Consider the following 18,043-nt stretch of genomic DNA (forward strand, 5'->3'; position numbering starts at 1 on the left):
GAGGTCTGACGAAAGCGATGAATGACAGATCCTACCGAGGTCTGAAGAAGACGGTGTATAACAGATCCTACTTAGGCCTGACGATTGCGGTTGTATAACAGATTCTACTGACGTCTGACGAAAGCAGTGTGTAACACATCCTAATGAGGTCTGGAGAAGGCGGTGTATAACAGATCCTAACGAGGTCTGGTTTATGAAGGCGGTGTATAACAGATCCTACTGAGGTTTGACAAAAGCAGTGCCTAACAGACGTAAAACACCAATCAAATAAATAAATAAATAAATAAATAACAGATCCCACTGAGGTCTGATGAAGGCGGTGTATAACATATCCTACTGAGGTTTGACGAAAGCAGTGCTTAACAGACGTAAAACACCAATCAAATAAATAAATAAATAAATAAACAACAGATCCTACTGAGGTCTGATGAAGGCGATGTATAGCAGATCCTGTTGCGGTCTGATGAAGGTGGTGTATGACAGATCCTGTTGAGGTCTGAGGAAGGCGATGAATAACATCTCGTCGAGTCTGATGAAGGTGGTGTATGACAGATCCTGTTGAGGTCTGATGAAGGTGGTGTATGACAGATCCTGTTGAGGTGTGATGAAGGTGGTGTATGACAGATCTTGTTGAGGTGTGATGAAGGCGATGTGTAACAGATCCTGCTGAGGTCTGATGAAGGCGGTGTATAACAGACCTTGATGAGGTCTGACGAAAGCAGTGTATAACAATCCTGTTGAGGTCTGATGATGGCGATGTATAACAGACCCTGTTGAGGTCTGAAGAAGGCGGTGTATATCAGACCCTGTTGAGGTCTGAGGAAGGCGCTGGATATCAGATCTTGTCGAGGTCTGAGGAATGCACCGTATAACAGATCCTGTTGGGGCATGAGGAATAACACATCCCTGTTGAGGTCTTACAAAAAATATGGGCCATAATTCCAAAGGTCTGACAGAAAATTGTATATTACGGACTCCGTACCTACCTATTAAAGAGCCTTGTCACAAAATTGTATAATCTTGTCGACGTTTTACATTACAGATTATGGATTTTGCAGAGACCTTATAATTCAAATCCCCATTAAAAGACTGTCAAAGGCATTGTTACAACAAATCACGTTAGAAGTCTATCTAAAGAGCTGTATAACAAATCTGGCAGAGGTTGTAAAGAGGCGTTGTATAACACATGTTGTAGAGATCTGGGAACGTCGTTGTGCAGCAGACCCTGCATCCGATCTGAAAATGCCGTACCACAGAACATGTGGGGATATATAATAATCTCAAACAGACTACATCATGGACTGTAAAACCAGAACAGCGACGACAATGTGATAGCTGACAAATGATTCCCAGTAACTGGGGAAATCCTGTCATTTTAGCTCAATTAGGCTTTTATTCCGACTCTTCATGTAAATGGTTAAATTGCATAGCAACATACCAACCCCTATATCATCACTGGTTAAGCAGCGTAATGTAAAAAAAAAAAAGAAAAAAAAAAAAACATTGCAGTTATTTTGGAAACAATTTATCAGACGTTACTGGTCTGGAATTACAGCCTACTCAGTTGGTGTGTTGTAACATTTAACAAACAATACCATGAAAAGACGTCTTACGACGAATGCTGTAGAGACAAAGCCGTTGTACAACAGATAACATAAAGGGTTGACAAAAGTGTATAGTAGATCTACACCTGAGCATACACATCATTGAATAAAAGGATTTTCGAAGCGTGAACAATAAGTGGTAACAAAAATTGTGCAACAGTTCGTGTAGGCCAACATCAAGTCTAGCAAGTAAACTTATGAAAAAGCTCCAGTATTGGCCCCAGGATCACAAAGCTGCATTAGATTGAAGACATATTTAATCTTAGCTTGTAATGTTGAGAAAAAATGTCCTGGACGTAGATTTGATTTAGTGCAGTTAACTGTTTTTGAGTAAAGACTAATTGTTAATTGAGTCTAAGACGGCTCCGTCATCCTGGGGCCAGGTCCTGGGATTACGAAGCAGTCCTAGACTTAAGTCAAAATTTCAGTCTTTAAACTTGCTATTTTCTCTTCCGTTATTTTAGCTGAAACTTGTTTTTACAATAACTTACCCACAATTTACCTTGTCACGAAATATTTTGACATTATAGTTTGTCCTCTAGAAATAACAATTTCGAAATGATTCAAAATTTTGATCGCTTCGTGCTCCTGGGGTCAGGTCTATGTTGTATACGACCCTATTCGATACCATTCAGGTTTATCACAGTCGTAGAATGACCTTATCTGACAGTACTTATCCAGTTTTAATCATATGTAGGTGTCCGGCAAAGGTGTGACACATACATTGTTTAACAGCTACAGTAAAAGCGTAATTTAATAGTCCCAGGGTACATGATCAACAAGGGCATTGTTTAAAAATGAAAGTAAAGGTACATGAATATGAAAAACAAGCACATTGTTAATATAAACAGTTCCAGTACATATCCATAACAAGGACATTGTTTAACACTTCGGGAAAAAGCACATGTATAAACAAAGATATTTTAACATTTCCAGTAGATATACTTATGTATACTAAGGACATTGTTTATCTGTTCAGGTATACATGTGTACATATATGGCAAGGATATTTTTAGCAGTTACAGCCGGGGTACGTGAACGACAAGGACACTGTTTAACGTTTAAAGTACATATGCATAACAATGGTACAAAGTTACGTTAGAGGCACATGTATAAGGGTATTATTTCAAGTATAAAAGTTAACATGGATATTTTTAACAGTCATAGAAAATGTATATATAACAAGGGCATAATCTTAACAGTTCAGTGAAAGTACATTCACATCAACGATATCTTAACAGTTACAGTAGGGGTACGTGTATAACGTGGAAATTTGTTTAAAGCTTAAAATTCCTAGTAGAGATTTAACAAGGATATTATTTAACAAAACAAGGGAAACCCTGAAAATTGAAATCAACATATTTGGTATTCTATATTTCGGCGCAGTTATGTAGCCATCTGCAGGAATATACAAGAAATAAAAATATACCCACAGTAGAGATCAAAACGAAATCAAGTATAATAGAACACCAAATACGTTGACTTCAGTGTTCGAAGTTTCCCTAATTGTGTTGTTTTACACAAAACTGATCTGTTTTCATAGTTCTTGTTGTTTAATAGTTCCATTTCATCACTGAGTGAGGCCTGATAAGGCCGTTGTTCAACAGTAAAAAGCGGGTAGTATGACAAGGACGTTGTTCAACAGTTTCAGTAAATAGTCCTAAAAGGATATTGTTTATCAGCTCCAGTCGGTAATCTGACAAGGACATTGTTTAACACTTCCAGTAGGTAAACTGACATGGGCATTGTTTAACAGTTCCAGTAAGTAATCTGACAAGGACATTGTTTAACACTTCCAGTAAGTAAACTGACATGAGCATTGTTTATCAGCTCCAGTCGGTAATCTGACAAGGACATTGTTTAACACTTCCAGTAGGTAAACTGACAACGGCATTGTTTAACAGTTCCAGTAAGTAATCTGACAAGGACACTGTTTAACACTTCCAGTAGGTAAACTGACAACGGCATTATTTAACAGTTTCAGTAAGTAATCTGACAAGGACATTGTTCAACAATTCAAATAGGTAATCTGATAAGGACGTTTTTCAATAGCTCTTTTGGCAGGAAGTCCAACAAGTACAATAAGTTATAAGACAGAGGTTGTATCTAGTGAACTGATTAAGAAATTGAATAAATTTCCGTAAATATCTGACAATATGTTGCATAACAACATAGGCATTACTTCCCTTGTCAACGTAGCATGAGGTATATAATGCTGGACGGTATACGGTATTGTTTATTAACGCCTTTTTATTTTTTAAATGAAGAATACATTTTTGAGCACTACCTGAAATATCGCCGGGAATATCACATGTAAATAAATTTAATCACAGTATATCACTCCTCTTAATGCTCCTGTTATTTCTTTGCTTTGGCTCTTTCTTTTTTAACCCTTTGGGGTTCCGGATAAGGAACTATTGAAAGGTCTCCATGAGTGGTGTTTACGTACATTGTCTCCAGTCTGTTCATAACATCAGGGAACACGGACAAATCCACACGGAAAAAGCCGCTGAAGGGAGAGTCCAGATCGGAGACGACGTAGCAGAGCATACTGATGGAGAAAACCGTTATAATACACATGGCCAACTCCATCCGATATCCTCCCGCCTGCAGCAACAGTACACCAAGAAACGAGAAGAACCCTAATGTTTCCAGGAATGCCCATCTGTAAACAAGATAAAAGAGAATTCTATACTAAGATAATTGAAAGCTAGCAGTGCAAAATCGTTGCGGATTGAGGAGTAAGAAAGCAAACCCATTTAAAATCGTAGAGCTTTGGAAAACAAAATAAACACGGCGTTGAACGACGCTAGTATATACCACTCACAGCCATTCAAAAAGAACTGGACATTTTCAGTATATACATTTTCAGGGTATACCTAATTGCGGTCATATTTATGGATCGAGGAAACCGGAGTGCCTTGAATAAGATGCCGTCCTTCGCCATATACAATAACTGCTAATTTCGTGCATTTAAACCAGCGAAGGATGGGCTCGACCACGTGGCTTCACTGGTTATTGAACGATCGCTTGGGGAAATTAACATACTACAGTGTCTACGCTTAAAACATTAATGAAAACATTACAAATTTCCACTGCAAGACACTTAACTACCAGCAGTTAGTCTATTTATGACTTGGTTTTAGGGTATTTGTGTATAGTGTCTGAGAGCGTCTATCTGGACCGTGACCTTAGTGACGGAGGCCATGGTGTTAATAACATCACCCCTCCCACACTCCTCAGCTGAGAATGCGGAGCACGTAAAGGGCGCCCGCGAGTTTGGCCGGGATGCGAACGAAGCGGAAGACGGGGTTCATCGAGGGTACAAAGGGCGCGATTTTGTTAAAACCGCTATCGCCGTTGGGTTGCTCAGGTCGTGGTCAAAAATGGGCGGTATCAGCCACATTTTAGTAATAGATTACTTGACATGTATAGATGTCCATGCCATGCGGGCGTACGATATACGACATTTTTTCAAGAAGAATAGAGGCTTGGAGATCGCTATGCTCATTAAATATAAGCATATACTAACCAAGGGCATTGCTGTGTTGAGCTGATCGATGATAAATCGGTGGGTTATTGATCAGGTAGCCTTTTTTGTGAGCTGGTCTTCATATATACTTTTTATCCGCAGTACAAACCACTTCAGCTTGACTGATATCTAAACTCCTTGTTATTGTAGCAAACTTTACTATGGAATAACGGTATTTTCGCTCTCTAATGCGAAAGGAGGGAGGCTAGACTGAACCAAATAGAATAGTGGCAGACTGATAGAAGCTGTTTTTCGTTACAAAACTACAAAAAAAACTACAACCCATGAGGTACCACAAAATGCATGGCGACTAGGGTCCAGACTGACCATCCTTCTCATGAAAAACAAATGCTATATATTACCAGATGCATGGTAATAAATTGTCATCGGAAAGGGTTGATAGGGCGTCGGCTTCGGGCCAGGGTAGATCCAGGTTCAGTCCTGAGTCGGGTCACACCTAAGAGGAGTTGTAGCTCCCTCGCTTAGCGTTCAGCATGAAGGGGATAGTGCAAGGCTTGGCTGACTTTGACATTTGTGTTACACGGCTTATCACCGTGTAACGGTTACAATTACTCGATCATATTTACTAAGTACCACGAACCATATCACGTGTATATTATTCCAATCAATACACATTTTTTATGCAAATACAAAGCGCGATCTTAATAACGCACTTAAATGTACAACTTCATATTCTGATTCTGAAAAACAGTGTAAAGAAGCTCATTATTATTTGTGAAAAGCATTCTTGGCAAGAATTTTACTCATTTTCGACAATATGTATTTTGGATATCATTATATATTTTACTAATTAGGTCTGTGATAATCTCAACATAGTGCTTCAGCAGGTGCATATGTAAATATATAAGGTAACATCCGGGATCTATTTTGGAACAGTTTCCTCTATGATTGGTCAAATAGGTGTTAATCGACAGGTCGGATTTGACCCCATGTACGAGAGTTCAAGACGGCGTCAATACGATACTGAATGTCACTGACCTTAAAAGTGTCCCATTTCTGTGCCACTCTACGGTATAAATGATCGACTGTCATTACTGATCCTTGATAGACAGCGATAATTCATTGAAAGGTATACTTCCTCTTTTATTTCACTCTCCATTGATTATTTGGACACAGTTCCTATGCATAAGGTAAGTAAATCAATATATATTTAGAAACATTCATGTATCTTCGTCCCTGTTTTACACAGGACAACAGTCAGACCATCAAAGTACTCCCCAGAACACACAGAGTATACATACCATGTCAAGACTTCACACTAATTAAACCTTTTTCTAAGTATATGGTATTATCTCTCAAGACAATGAAATGGGTAAGAATATACAGAACTTTTCAATTTAATGGCACAGACTATGACACAAAACAAGCTTTGTTCGTCCCCCCCCCAGGGCACCCTGCCCACATTTTTGGAAATTTTTGACAATCACAGTGTCAGATATTTCATACAAAGATGAAGGTTTACGTCGGTTACATTTCTTAATCTGTTTTTTTTTTGACATAAAATGTGACATTGTCAAAAAGCACAGGTGGCTTGCCTTACATTAGCACATGGAGGCTGTGATACGTGATACGTATTACGTGATAGTTTTACGTGATAGTTTTACGTGATAGTCTATACATGTATATGAGTAATACAAAGAGATATGCATGTTTTAGTCCAAGCTGTTGATCATACTTGGACTTATCTTGATTACTGGTGGTTTTGTACAGCTTGTATGTACAGCTTTGTTTAGGATAAACCAAGACATAGTCGAAAACAAATTTGCAGATATCTGACATTAGGAGAGCCTTAAAGTAAATGAAAGCTAAAATATGAAGTAAGGTTCAACATACAGGCACCTGAAAAATATGCGTAAAAGTACTTTCTTTTATTTTTTTTTAGATTTTTTGCAAAGGTATTCAACTATTTGGATACTATGGTGGGCTTTATGAGCCATACACACGATATCTAAGAACTCACCCTTTTTTCCTGATATTCCCCAGAAGGAGTGGATTTTGAGGAACATTATTTCAGTAATCTTTTACTAAAAGGAAAAAGAGTTATTCCAATATTCAGTGTCGGGAATAGAGTAGGATAAACTTCCTGTGGCGTTCCTGACCTCTGATGGTATTGTACACAAAGCCCATCTTAGAATTCAAATGTTTGAGCTTTTTTAGCTCTTTTTACAAAAATCTTAAAAGAATAAATGGAAGCATATATTTAAGGGGTCTATTTAGTGGTGCCCACTTCGAGTTTTAGAGGTCTGCTCCTCTAACTGCAGGGGACATGCGACCGACGGCACTCTGTCGTGTTATCTTACATGAAATTCGCTAATGGAAAATTTAGGAATCACAAGACAAAACTCCAATATTAGCTCTTAGCACTCCGTTTTGGCCGCAGTTCTATAGTTTTGCTAAGTTCTTGAGTATGGCGTCCAAAAAAAGCCCTTTTGAAATATTAAACAATCGTGAGAGTCTGTGCAGACTTGCATGTCTAATTTTTGACGAATCACGGATTGGGGACCGTGGTTTTTATCAACCCAGCATCTTTGCCTGGACGGCCTTTTCTGCAGGTGTAGGCCTACATGAGTGGAGGTCCCATAACATGATTCTTCTTCTACGTTGTTGGCGCATTATAGGTATCACATTCCCTAATCCTGACCGATAATAAAATGCTGCATGTTATAATAACATTTTTTACATCGCTTTTTATTAATGCCATTTACGCTATGCGGTGTTGAATGCTTCAGCTGAAGTATTATCACAAACAGTAACTATATGAACAGTCATAGGATAAAGCCCAGGGGAAGTATAAATATCTAATGATTTTATTTCACTGGTTATATATGACAAGTTAGCAATTACCGGTATCACATTGCCATCGCTGATTCACGGGTTATGTGTGATAGGATAATAATTGTCACACTTTAGTCGGTGATTCACTAATGATGTGTGACACGAAAACAATTATCACACTTTTGCCGCCGATTCCTTGATTATGTGTGACATGAGAACAATTATCACACTTTCGTCGCCGATTCTTTCATTATGTGTGACATGCAAACAATTACCACACTTTCGTCGATGATTCACCGATTATGTGTGACATGAGAACAATTATCACACTTTCGTTGATGATTCACCGATTATGTGTGACATGAATACAATTATCACACTTTCGTCGCTGATTCACCGATTATGTGTGACATGAATACAATTATCACACTTTCGTCGCTGATTCACGGATTATGTGCATGTGTCATGGTATCAGTTATCAAACTTTCGTCGCTGATTCACGGATTATGTGTGACATTTTTCACACTTTCGCAACCTGGGCATAATTTGGGCTCAGTCCGACTTCCTCCCAGCATGATTTTGGTCCTTACCGTATAAGTGAAATATTCTTGAGCACGGCGTAAAACACCGATCGAAAAATGAAATACAATTATCACGCTGTCGTCTCTGCATCCGGTAACATGCATCAATCCAGCAAAAGATCGTTTTCCTAACAGCGAATTTGTTACATGCAACAGACTTCCTAATCACCCTTGCTTTACTGTACACATAAAAGTCTTCAGAAGCCTATACTTTCGATAGCAAATGGCACTGCGGCCCGCATACTTCCGCCAGGGGAGTTTCAGCCTGTAGGCATCATTAATTATTCCTGTTAAGCGTGTGTTTTCTTGATTCGACGTAAACGCATTTTCGGACCCGATTCATTCATTGACACAACATTACACGCGAGCAATAAGCAGTGCTAAAAACAGCTGTGTGCTTTTATCGAAACGAACAGGTAGCAGAAAGTCACTGTGCTATTAGACCGTACTGGCGATAGCGAAAGAGGTCGAACAGCAAATGTAGCCTATGGTGTTGTTTCGTCTCAAAATGACCCCCCGATAACCTTTAACAAGTTTGTGCACTGAGTTATTTTTTGCGGCAGTACTTCTCAGTCTACTGTGAAATAAATTTATTCCATACACCGCATATTTCTCATTACAGCCACATCCCAAGTTGTTTTGTACTTCCTATATTTCAGCATCAGTAACTAAGGTGCTGGCCGTGGAATCTGATTGGACCATGAATCATGAATATTTATGAAGGAAAGTGCAGGGCTTTGAGTTAATATTGGCTCAGTAAATCAAGGTAGATGCTGATGGACACCATTAGCTTGATTAAATATGGACGGCAAAACAGGGTACTTAGACAGACTAAATTTTATTTATTTATTCATTTATTTATTTGATATGTGTTTTACGCCTTACTCAAGAATATTTCACTTATACGACGGCGGCCAGCATTATGGTGGGAGGAAACCGAGAAGTGCCCAGGGGAAACCCACGCTCATCCGCAGGCTGCTTGCAGACCTTCCCACGGACGGGACAGACTAAATATATTGCTATCATACATGCATGATCTGCCCTTGAGACATGTATGTATAGACGTTGATTAAATGGGTTACCGACAGATTTTTCTCTCACACAAGGTGGCGCTAGTGTGACATAGGACTTGCACGTCACAAGTCTTTTGTTGTGTGACGCAAAACATGTTGCGTGCTATGGTTTCATCTGTAATGCATTCGGTCTACCCACTGCGACGTCCCGCTGTTGACACTGCAGTGGAATGTCCAGCGTCACTGAAATGACATAATACGTTCGATTTTGGACTTCTGTCGGTATCCCATTGTATACCTGTAGGCCATAAGGCCTAAAAGATCCAATATGCCGGATCTCTACTTACTTGAGCGGATGTATTCTGCTGTGAATGGTGCCCATTCGGTCCGAGCATATGCTGTTGATCTGAGTAATGTGGTTGACGATTTTCTCACACATAATTCTGTCCATGTAAGATTTTTGGTCGTCAAGTGGTACTTTTCTTAAAATGTCCACCACACTCCAAATTTTTACTGAAAAGAAATAATGATTGAGGACAAATATACAAGTATTATTTATAATTAGTTCATGTACGCCATGTTTAAACGTTTCTGGGATCCGTAAAATGTAAGTCCTCAAAGGAAATCAGGCGTGCAGGCTCACTGAAGCATCGTGCCGAAGACACCAGACATGACACCCCACCCAGTCACATCATGCTGACACCAGGTCAGCCAGTGATGTTTCTTTGCTCTAGCCTCTTAGTGCTGAAGGCCAAGGGAGGAAGCAAAAAAATACCATCTTTAAAGTCTTGGTATTGATCGCCGATATACCGACTCTGAGCGTCGTGGTCGTTCTAAAGGAACATAAAGGACATTTTACGTTAGAAAAGTGAACTTAATAATTGCACGTATGCGATTAGCCACTACAGGTGTCAGCCATCATGGCGGCGTCTCGTTTTGGCAGAGACTGTTGCGCGTGTGTTGCACATGTTGCACGCAACTGGTAATTGTCAACATATTCCGTTTCAGAACTCCAAATTTCTTAATAAATTTCTAAATACGCTAGTCAGAAAAAATGTCTGACGGAATATTCCCATACCAATTTATGCATTTAAAGCTTGGCGAAGATATATCTGTTATTATTTGCACCAAAGTTCTCTCTTCTGGATTTTACCTGGGAGGAAAATAGGTCTAGCTTTACTGATTGAGCCCGAGTGATATGTCGTTTCTATTTGTGCCATAGGAAAACACTTACACCAACCTCAACTCGTCGGATCTAAATCGCTGTGTTTTAAACGGGCCCTCTACCTGCAAAATATCGACAGAAAAATGCCTGCGTCGACTTTAAAAACCCGACGTCGCCTTTTAAGTCTCTTGAGTTTTGCAGGTTGAGATCATGTTTAAACTTCCACGACGTCGATGTTTAAGATCCAATTAAACTGAATACCTAGTTTAAAGATGTAAATGGCAAATCGTAAATTTTTTAAAAATAAGATGTCGTCTAAACCTCCTAATTTCGACATCGACATTTTAGCAGAGGAAAGGGCATCGTGCTTTAAAAGGAGATTTTGAGTTTTAAACGGGGCTTTAAGGTTCAAAAAATGCTTTAGGTCCGTCGAGTTTTAAGGGTTGATACAAGTGCTTTTTCATGCCACGAACAGATCAGCATACAAAGAACACCTGTTAAAAGGAGCGGAGTACACAGAAGCAGTCCCGATCACCACTTCATGGCAAGAAATGGTTCTGCCCACTTTGGCCTTGAGTTTTTAACCTCTGCATGTCAGGAACGAGGATCAATTCTCGTGTAGAATCTTTTGAGATAAATTCCCCGATATTTGCTTTCGACATCGCTAATTGGTGGCATTATGGGTAGCTCATCTTGACCATGAGCTACAGCAAAGTCGGAACGTGCCATTGAGAGTCTCGTTAGGGACGTGATTATCGTGTGAAAGGACAGAGTGATTTGACACATCAGAGGGAACCTGATCTAATGCAAAGGTTTGGTTTGGAAATCGTACCAAAGAATTGTGTGTCGTTAATTACACCCACAAGTAATTGTGACCACCTTAAATTGCCAATTATATTTGGAGGTGAGTAATTAGCATAGCGGCAACATCAAAGGGTTTTTTTCTGGAAAACGATCTGGTAAGGGTAAACAGTTCAGTATTGATTGAAGTTCGATGACTTATGTAAGAAAATTGCCAGGAATTATCATTGCAACGATTATGCAACGCTAAATGCCGAGATAATTACAAACCTGTGTTGAATATTAATCCTCGTTTCTGACATGCTCTATCCAATTATAACGATTTTAAAGGATTTACCAGAGGCTGTTCACAAAAATGCAGATAAATTTAGTTTTTACATTCACCTTTAATGTTCTCCTTTGGCGGAAATTTTAAGTCGCATAAATCTCGTTGCTCAATTTGGAGAATCATAAAGACAATTTCCGCTTTAATGGCTCTGTAAATCTCCAGTCTATCTTCCAGCGACGGCAGACTTATCTTGCTGGTCAGGGTAGCAATTTGGTCAATCTTGCTGAGCTCTTCGGTCACGTGGACAAGGACTTCGTGTTGTTTGGATAAGGCTTGTTGAAAGGCAAATCCAAAAGAGGTGGCGTAGACAAGACCGGCGGGGCTGAGAAAACAAGCAATGGCGTCGTTGATGTCCGGGAATAAGGAGGTGGGCCACAACGCCTGAACCAGAGGCTCGTACAGGTATATTGTGATGGGACATAGGGCTAAAGAGATTAGCGCCGGTGCAGCAATCCGCAACAGTTCCTTGGGCTTGTTGTAAAACGTCCTCAGACTTGCCAGAATCTCGATGTCGGTAGCTGTCATAAATGGCGGCTGTTCCGGAAGTTCTTTGGTGTTGTCTTGCGTAATCAAGGCAGGCCGTACCTTGAATACCGACCTCATCTTGGCTTTGGTTAGACCCGAGACCCAGACTCGACGGTACGACTTCTTGCAGGGCTGGTATCGAGCAATCACCAGCCATAGCAACGCTGTGAAAAGACAACAGGAATCAGTTGTTATTCTTATATATTTCTATGATTTTGTTAAAGCAAGGCAAGGATTCTAGAAAAGTTTTAGATCTGGATTTAGTGGTTTACCTTTTAATTACAAGTTTGTTCCAGAAGCTTTGGCCGTTTAGAAAGTTTCAGAAAATGCATATTTAACTGTAGTATTTAGTCCCAGAAATTAGGGGAAAGGGTGAACAATGGCAAAATAATTGTAGAATGATCAAGTCCCCAAGAAACAGTAAATTAGTATTAAATCATACAGGATTCAATTTGTACCATACAATAAAGACAAATATTTGTCCAAACTTGTGTGGATGTGTTTGCATGGCTCACGACCCCAAATCTGGTACAAACTTAATGTCCAAAATTTATTTATATTTCATTCATATATATAACGCAGTACTAAAGTATATTTTGTATATACTATACAGCAGACACACGTGGGTGGAGGAGTGCCCTGAGCAAGAGAAACCTCTTGTAAATAACCGACAAACTTTCTTGACGCTGATTTTTACTCGCATGTAGAGCTAGCTCAATGCATGTTGTACTAGTGGACGACATCTTCAAAGAATTTCAAGCCCGCCCCCGTAAGAGGCCCTACAAGTGGTGGCAACCCCTTATTGCCAGCAGTGAGAACCGTGGAGATATCGAAATCTCGAGAGCTATTATAACGAAATACATACTCTCAAAAAACTAATCCGTTAAATTTAAAAGAAAGTCTCTTGTCCAAATGATGCTAGAATGTTTTCTGTGATTGTAACAAATTATTCTGCTAAATATAACACAGATACTTTATCAGTTCATCGTAAAGATTGTATTAGACTAACAGGATAATATGTTGAATATGACGCAGTATTATCTTATACTAGCAGAATGCATTATAGCACCACTCAGACAACACACTTAATGTTAAAATTAACAGGATATTTTTTTGAGCGTTGTAGTTCCGAGAATATTGATTCAGGTTTTATAGCACCGATAGCTGGAATGCCATACAATGGTACAATAGGGAATTGCATAAATTAGACCATATACACGTGTTTGTTGCCATGACGGTCTCAAAGGATGTATTGTTTAAGCTCATAGGGATTACTGTATTGTCAAGTATTACTGACATAATTGCGTCATGATGCTATGACAAAGGACAACAGAGAACAACGAGCAACGCGCTCTTTACACATCTGGGAAAGAGGTCCTACCGAATATATGGTAAATGTTTATATTCTGACTTTGATACGAAGTGGTATATGCAGATGGAAAAGAACTCATACTGGCCAAAAAGATATGACCTATTATTTGGTAAATGTATAGGCATGTATTCTCAATTTGATACAAAGTGGTACGTGCAGATGGGAAAGAGCTCATACTGACCAAAAAAACAACAACTCCGTATTAACATATTTCTTTCTTTCGGACTTTTGGCAACCTAGCAGTACTTTAGATTAAAAGAGCAACAAACTATTCCAACATAATCCTCAAATTATCGCTGTTGTTTACATTGACTAAAATATTAAACTTGACATATCGTCCAAAGAACAGATACCGTCGCTGTGTAAACTACGGATGCACCATTTTCATTTGTTGCTGTACCATAGCCTTGCAGAAAGAAGCAATATTAATGTGTTCTCTGTGATACAGAGGCATAACACGGCGTGCGTAAATGACAAGCCGTCAGAAACTACATACAACTGCTCATTTAAAAGATAACAGCTAACCACTATAGGCCATGGTGGCCTCTGTTCACATATTAATGGAAATTCGGCATGGTTATTCCAGTTTTGATACAAAACCATACAAAATTACGTATATAGCCATGTATATCGAGTATGTAAAACTAAGGACATGATGAATGTCCACTAAAAACTATAACAGACTGAGGCCTTTTATCCCATGAACCAAAAAGGGAGTGGCCGTACATTGGCAGATTCTGAAGAATGCATGACTATTGGTTTGAAAAGATTGCATAGATGACTGCACTTGCACTGACGTCTAGACGTGCTGTATGATTACTGTGAAGTCATGATTTATACATATTGGTGAAGTTCATCTTGCTTTGATATAGATCTCTACAACAATATGGCCTGAAGAAAATCTACATTTGCAACTAGCAGAATCGATCGTCTGAATGGTTTGATGAATAGAAAAAGTGCAGACTCTTATGTTGGCAATCAATGACGATTAAACCATCATTATGACTGTAACATTGAACAATCGACTGTCCATTTTGAAAGAGGATAGCATAAAGAAAAAACACGCGTAAAGTTCAATGACATGTTAATGGCCGAGAAATACATTAGGGCCTCAAAGAGTTCAGCTATGCCTAGTGGAATTGGGGTAAGTCGGATATGATGTAGTATTGAGAAAGCACTTCACCCGCCATCTTCAATCGCGGCAAAGGATACGGTGAAATTTGACCAAAGTTTACACTGCAGTACTGAGTGTGCCACTTTCTGTACATCTGACACACCGCTCTAATCCCACTGTTTGATTATTCGTCGATAGCTTTTACCGAAGTGTCCGTTTGCAACAGAGAAACGGTTCGATATCTCATGTATCGCTGCATGACCGGCTACTCTAGAATATTAAACACGGTTATATTATTGGTATCCCCAATTTAGATTATTGAAACAACCGAAAATGCTGAATGTACCCAAGTGAGAGTTAGGTGAGGCTGAGTCTTTGATTAGCGTGCGACAAATAAAAAACGCCTTACATCTTTAGCACGATTGTTGTAATCTAGGTCGAAGTTGCAACGGCATGGACCAAAACCTGCCAACGACAAACACTATAGCTCTCCATTAGGCAATCTCCAATGAACCTGATTGACCCGTGAACCATGAAGGTTTCGGGCTCGAAGCCAGCTTGTGTTGGTTTATCTGAAGGTTTGGTCAGGAGGTACAATTGCACTACGTAGGGCGGTAATTTTTTCGGGATCTGCCGATTTCTTCCATCCACTATTTATGAGAACCTCAATTAAGATAAGCCTCCCCTACCTGTAGGATATAAACCACCGATCCTTGGCAAGTTTTTGATGAGCTTACCCACGTCTATGTGGTATATCGACATGAATGTTATACTGGCAGAAGTCAGGTAGGCTTTTACGAAGATAAAACTCACCAAATTGGCTGGCTAAAAGAATTAGACTATAGTGGTATTGGACGGATCTGTAACTATCGGGTGGAAAACGATGCCATTGTTAGATTTTTAGGATGTGCATCCATGATGTGAAGATGAATGTGCTGTAACATAGTGGATGAAATGAATTTTCTCCGAAGAGAGCAAACCCTGTAATGCTGAACCTAATTTCGGTAAATTTTGGAGCAATGCAGTGTTTTGTGTTCGGCAATGTTTGTCTCCCGGAGAAAGAAGTCGGTCCGAATGTAGCGCCTAACCGTATCTCTCGAAATGCGATTTCTTACCAAGCAGCTATAGTGAGAACAGACAACACTGAAAATTTTTTGTAGAGAAACATAATTTGACCGGTATTTTATAAACTATCGGTAAGTATTGTGCTGGTTTACATGCCCAAATAGAAGAAAACCTTACAGAGATGCTTAAACAAACCGCGACAGTACACTCTAAAAATGGATCTACGTCGGTAAATCGGTGACAATTTTCACCACCTCAGAAATACTCTCATAATACTCCGCTTTGCTTTCAGGCTCCCAAAACAGTGAAATATGTTCCGTGGCATGCACGTGCAGTGGGCGTGAGGTACATTAGTAAGCACACCCAAATGTCTTACATTTGCTCAAGATCACAGGCAATGTGTAAGACCTATAGTGTTTGCTTATGTGTATTTGTATTTGTGTCATAACATTTACCATTTGCCTCTTCGCCATGATGTCTTTTTGCAGTATTGTCGATCATTCGTATATTTGCAATGATTCGCATAATTATGGTATTTACTTATGGTGAAAAGCAAATATTTGTCACGTCGTTTTGCACCATGTAAGCCATTTGTTTTATTTTGGTTCCAATCTAGTACACTTGCAGGATGTACTCAAGAGCTAGTACAGGTGGGCCAAGACATGCAAGTTTCAGATGTTTCTTCAATCATTGCACATCCAGGACAATACGTCTAAACAAGCGTAATTTGACTGTGGTATTTTTTTTATCTCATTAATTCAATCCATTACAATTAAATCTAGGCGTGCCTTTTTATGTGCCCCTAAACGAGCGTAATTTGACTATAGTATTTTTTTTATCTCATTGCTTTAGTTAGTTACAATTGAATCTAAGGGCTGTTTTTTAAGTGTAATTCATTAATCAATATACCATTGCGATAGTTTTAAAACGCATGCTGAAGTAGTCTCATTAGCAAACTATGAGATTGATGCATCATTTGATGGGCTGTTCTGTTGAAAAATTATTTTCTGATTGGATGACTCACTGATTGATTTATCAAAACCTGCTGCTATCTCATGATGTTATAACCCAGTAACATATATACATAAACTGGCATGGAATCTAAAACAAGCATCCAGTGTTACATGAAATAAATTGGGAGTTTAATTGCGTGTTGATTTTTATTTTACTGTCACCTTATCGGTTCCTTATTACGGATGAATAGTGAGCATTACGTCGAATGGTTTGGAATGGACTTCAAGAGCTGTCATATATAACCTTGGAGAATAGCTGACGGCTTCGAAAACCATGTATAGAAAATGTTCTCATATCTGCAGAGTTTGCATAGTCTATTGTCCATATGGGCAACAAAAACGTTTTTGAAGAGCACGATCGAAATAACTCCGAAAAATGATGTAATGTACATAACTAATTCGGCTTAATTCAAACCATTATCAAGACATAAGACAGGTAATGTTACTAAGGACTGTAATACACATTGAGGCGTATTAACCATCAGCCATGTTACACAAAAGAACCGCAAAAAGCAAGAAATACACATACAAATAAGAAGTGGATTGGGCGGGGGGGGGGGGGTGATAAAGCAATGTGAAGAGAAACATTAGCTGAATACATATATTTGTTTCCCAGTATACACATAGTCCACAGCACATTCTAGTTTCTTTGATTTTATTGACATGGTTTCGAGCCTACACAATACAGTGACTTGCTTTTTCAATGATTGTTCTGTTCCAAAATAAAGTTTGTATTATAGATCTGGTGAATAGGTTTGGGTAAGCTTGGGATTGTCATCAAGTAGTTAAAAGGTTCGCAGTGGTGGGTTTAAATAGGAATGCAAAAAAGCTCGTCGTAGTATGTGAAGTAATACGAAAACCCCGAAAGCCGTGCAATTTTGCCTTTTTCACGTTTTGTCAATGTAATAATCGGGTGATTTCTGAAGGTGGTATTGACACTGGGAAAATCGATTGAAATAAACGCATTTTAACCAGAATGACAATGTAGTGTGCCATAAAAAAGACTTGACATGATGGTGTTGACAAAGCCCAGGTAGAAGCACGTAAAAAACAGAAACTGGTGTGACCCGACACTGTAAAGCTATGATATCGATTACAGGTTATTCCTTTATGATTAATAATTACAATTTGATG

The 18,043-nt window shown here is 39.1% G+C and overlaps 1 protein-coding gene across 1 annotated transcript; it reads right to left on the bottom strand.

Annotated features, from left to right (window-relative positions):
• Positions 1-414: 414 nt before the first annotated feature.
• On the bottom strand, positions 415-13,088 carry LOC135473226 (uncharacterized). The gene is made up of 6 exons (XM_064753071.1): positions 13,022-13,088; positions 11,877-12,509; positions 9,874-10,039; positions 4,056-4,269; positions 3,396-3,425; positions 415-852 (listed from the first exon to the last, which is right to left on the bottom strand). The coding sequence occupies exons 1-6, from the start codon at positions 13,086-13,088 to the stop codon at positions 415-417; spliced, it is 1,548 nt and encodes a 515-aa protein (XP_064609141.1).
• Positions 13,089-18,043: the final 4,955 nt, after the last annotated feature.

Source organism: Liolophura sinensis, chromosome 8, assembly GCF_032854445.1.
Source record: "Liolophura sinensis isolate JHLJ2023 chromosome 8, CUHK_Ljap_v2, whole genome shotgun sequence".
NCBI lineage: Eukaryota > Metazoa > Mollusca > Polyplacophora > Chitonida > Chitonidae > Liolophura > Liolophura sinensis.

Excerpts from the sequence above, each read along its gene's own strand:
- LOC135473226 (XM_064753071.1), bottom strand. The coding sequence starts at position 13,088 with ATGTCGTCCACTAGTACAACATGCATTGAGCTAGCTCTACATGCGAGT. Across the intron at positions 3,426-4,055 it reads TTATGAACAGACTGGAGACA|AATGCTCATGTCAGTTTACT; the intron begins ATGTACGTAAAC and ends GAGCTGATAAAC. Across the intron at positions 853-3,395 it reads TCAGTTTACTTACTGGAAGT|ACCTCGACAAGATCTGATAT; the intron begins GTTAAACAATGT and ends TGCATTCCTCAG.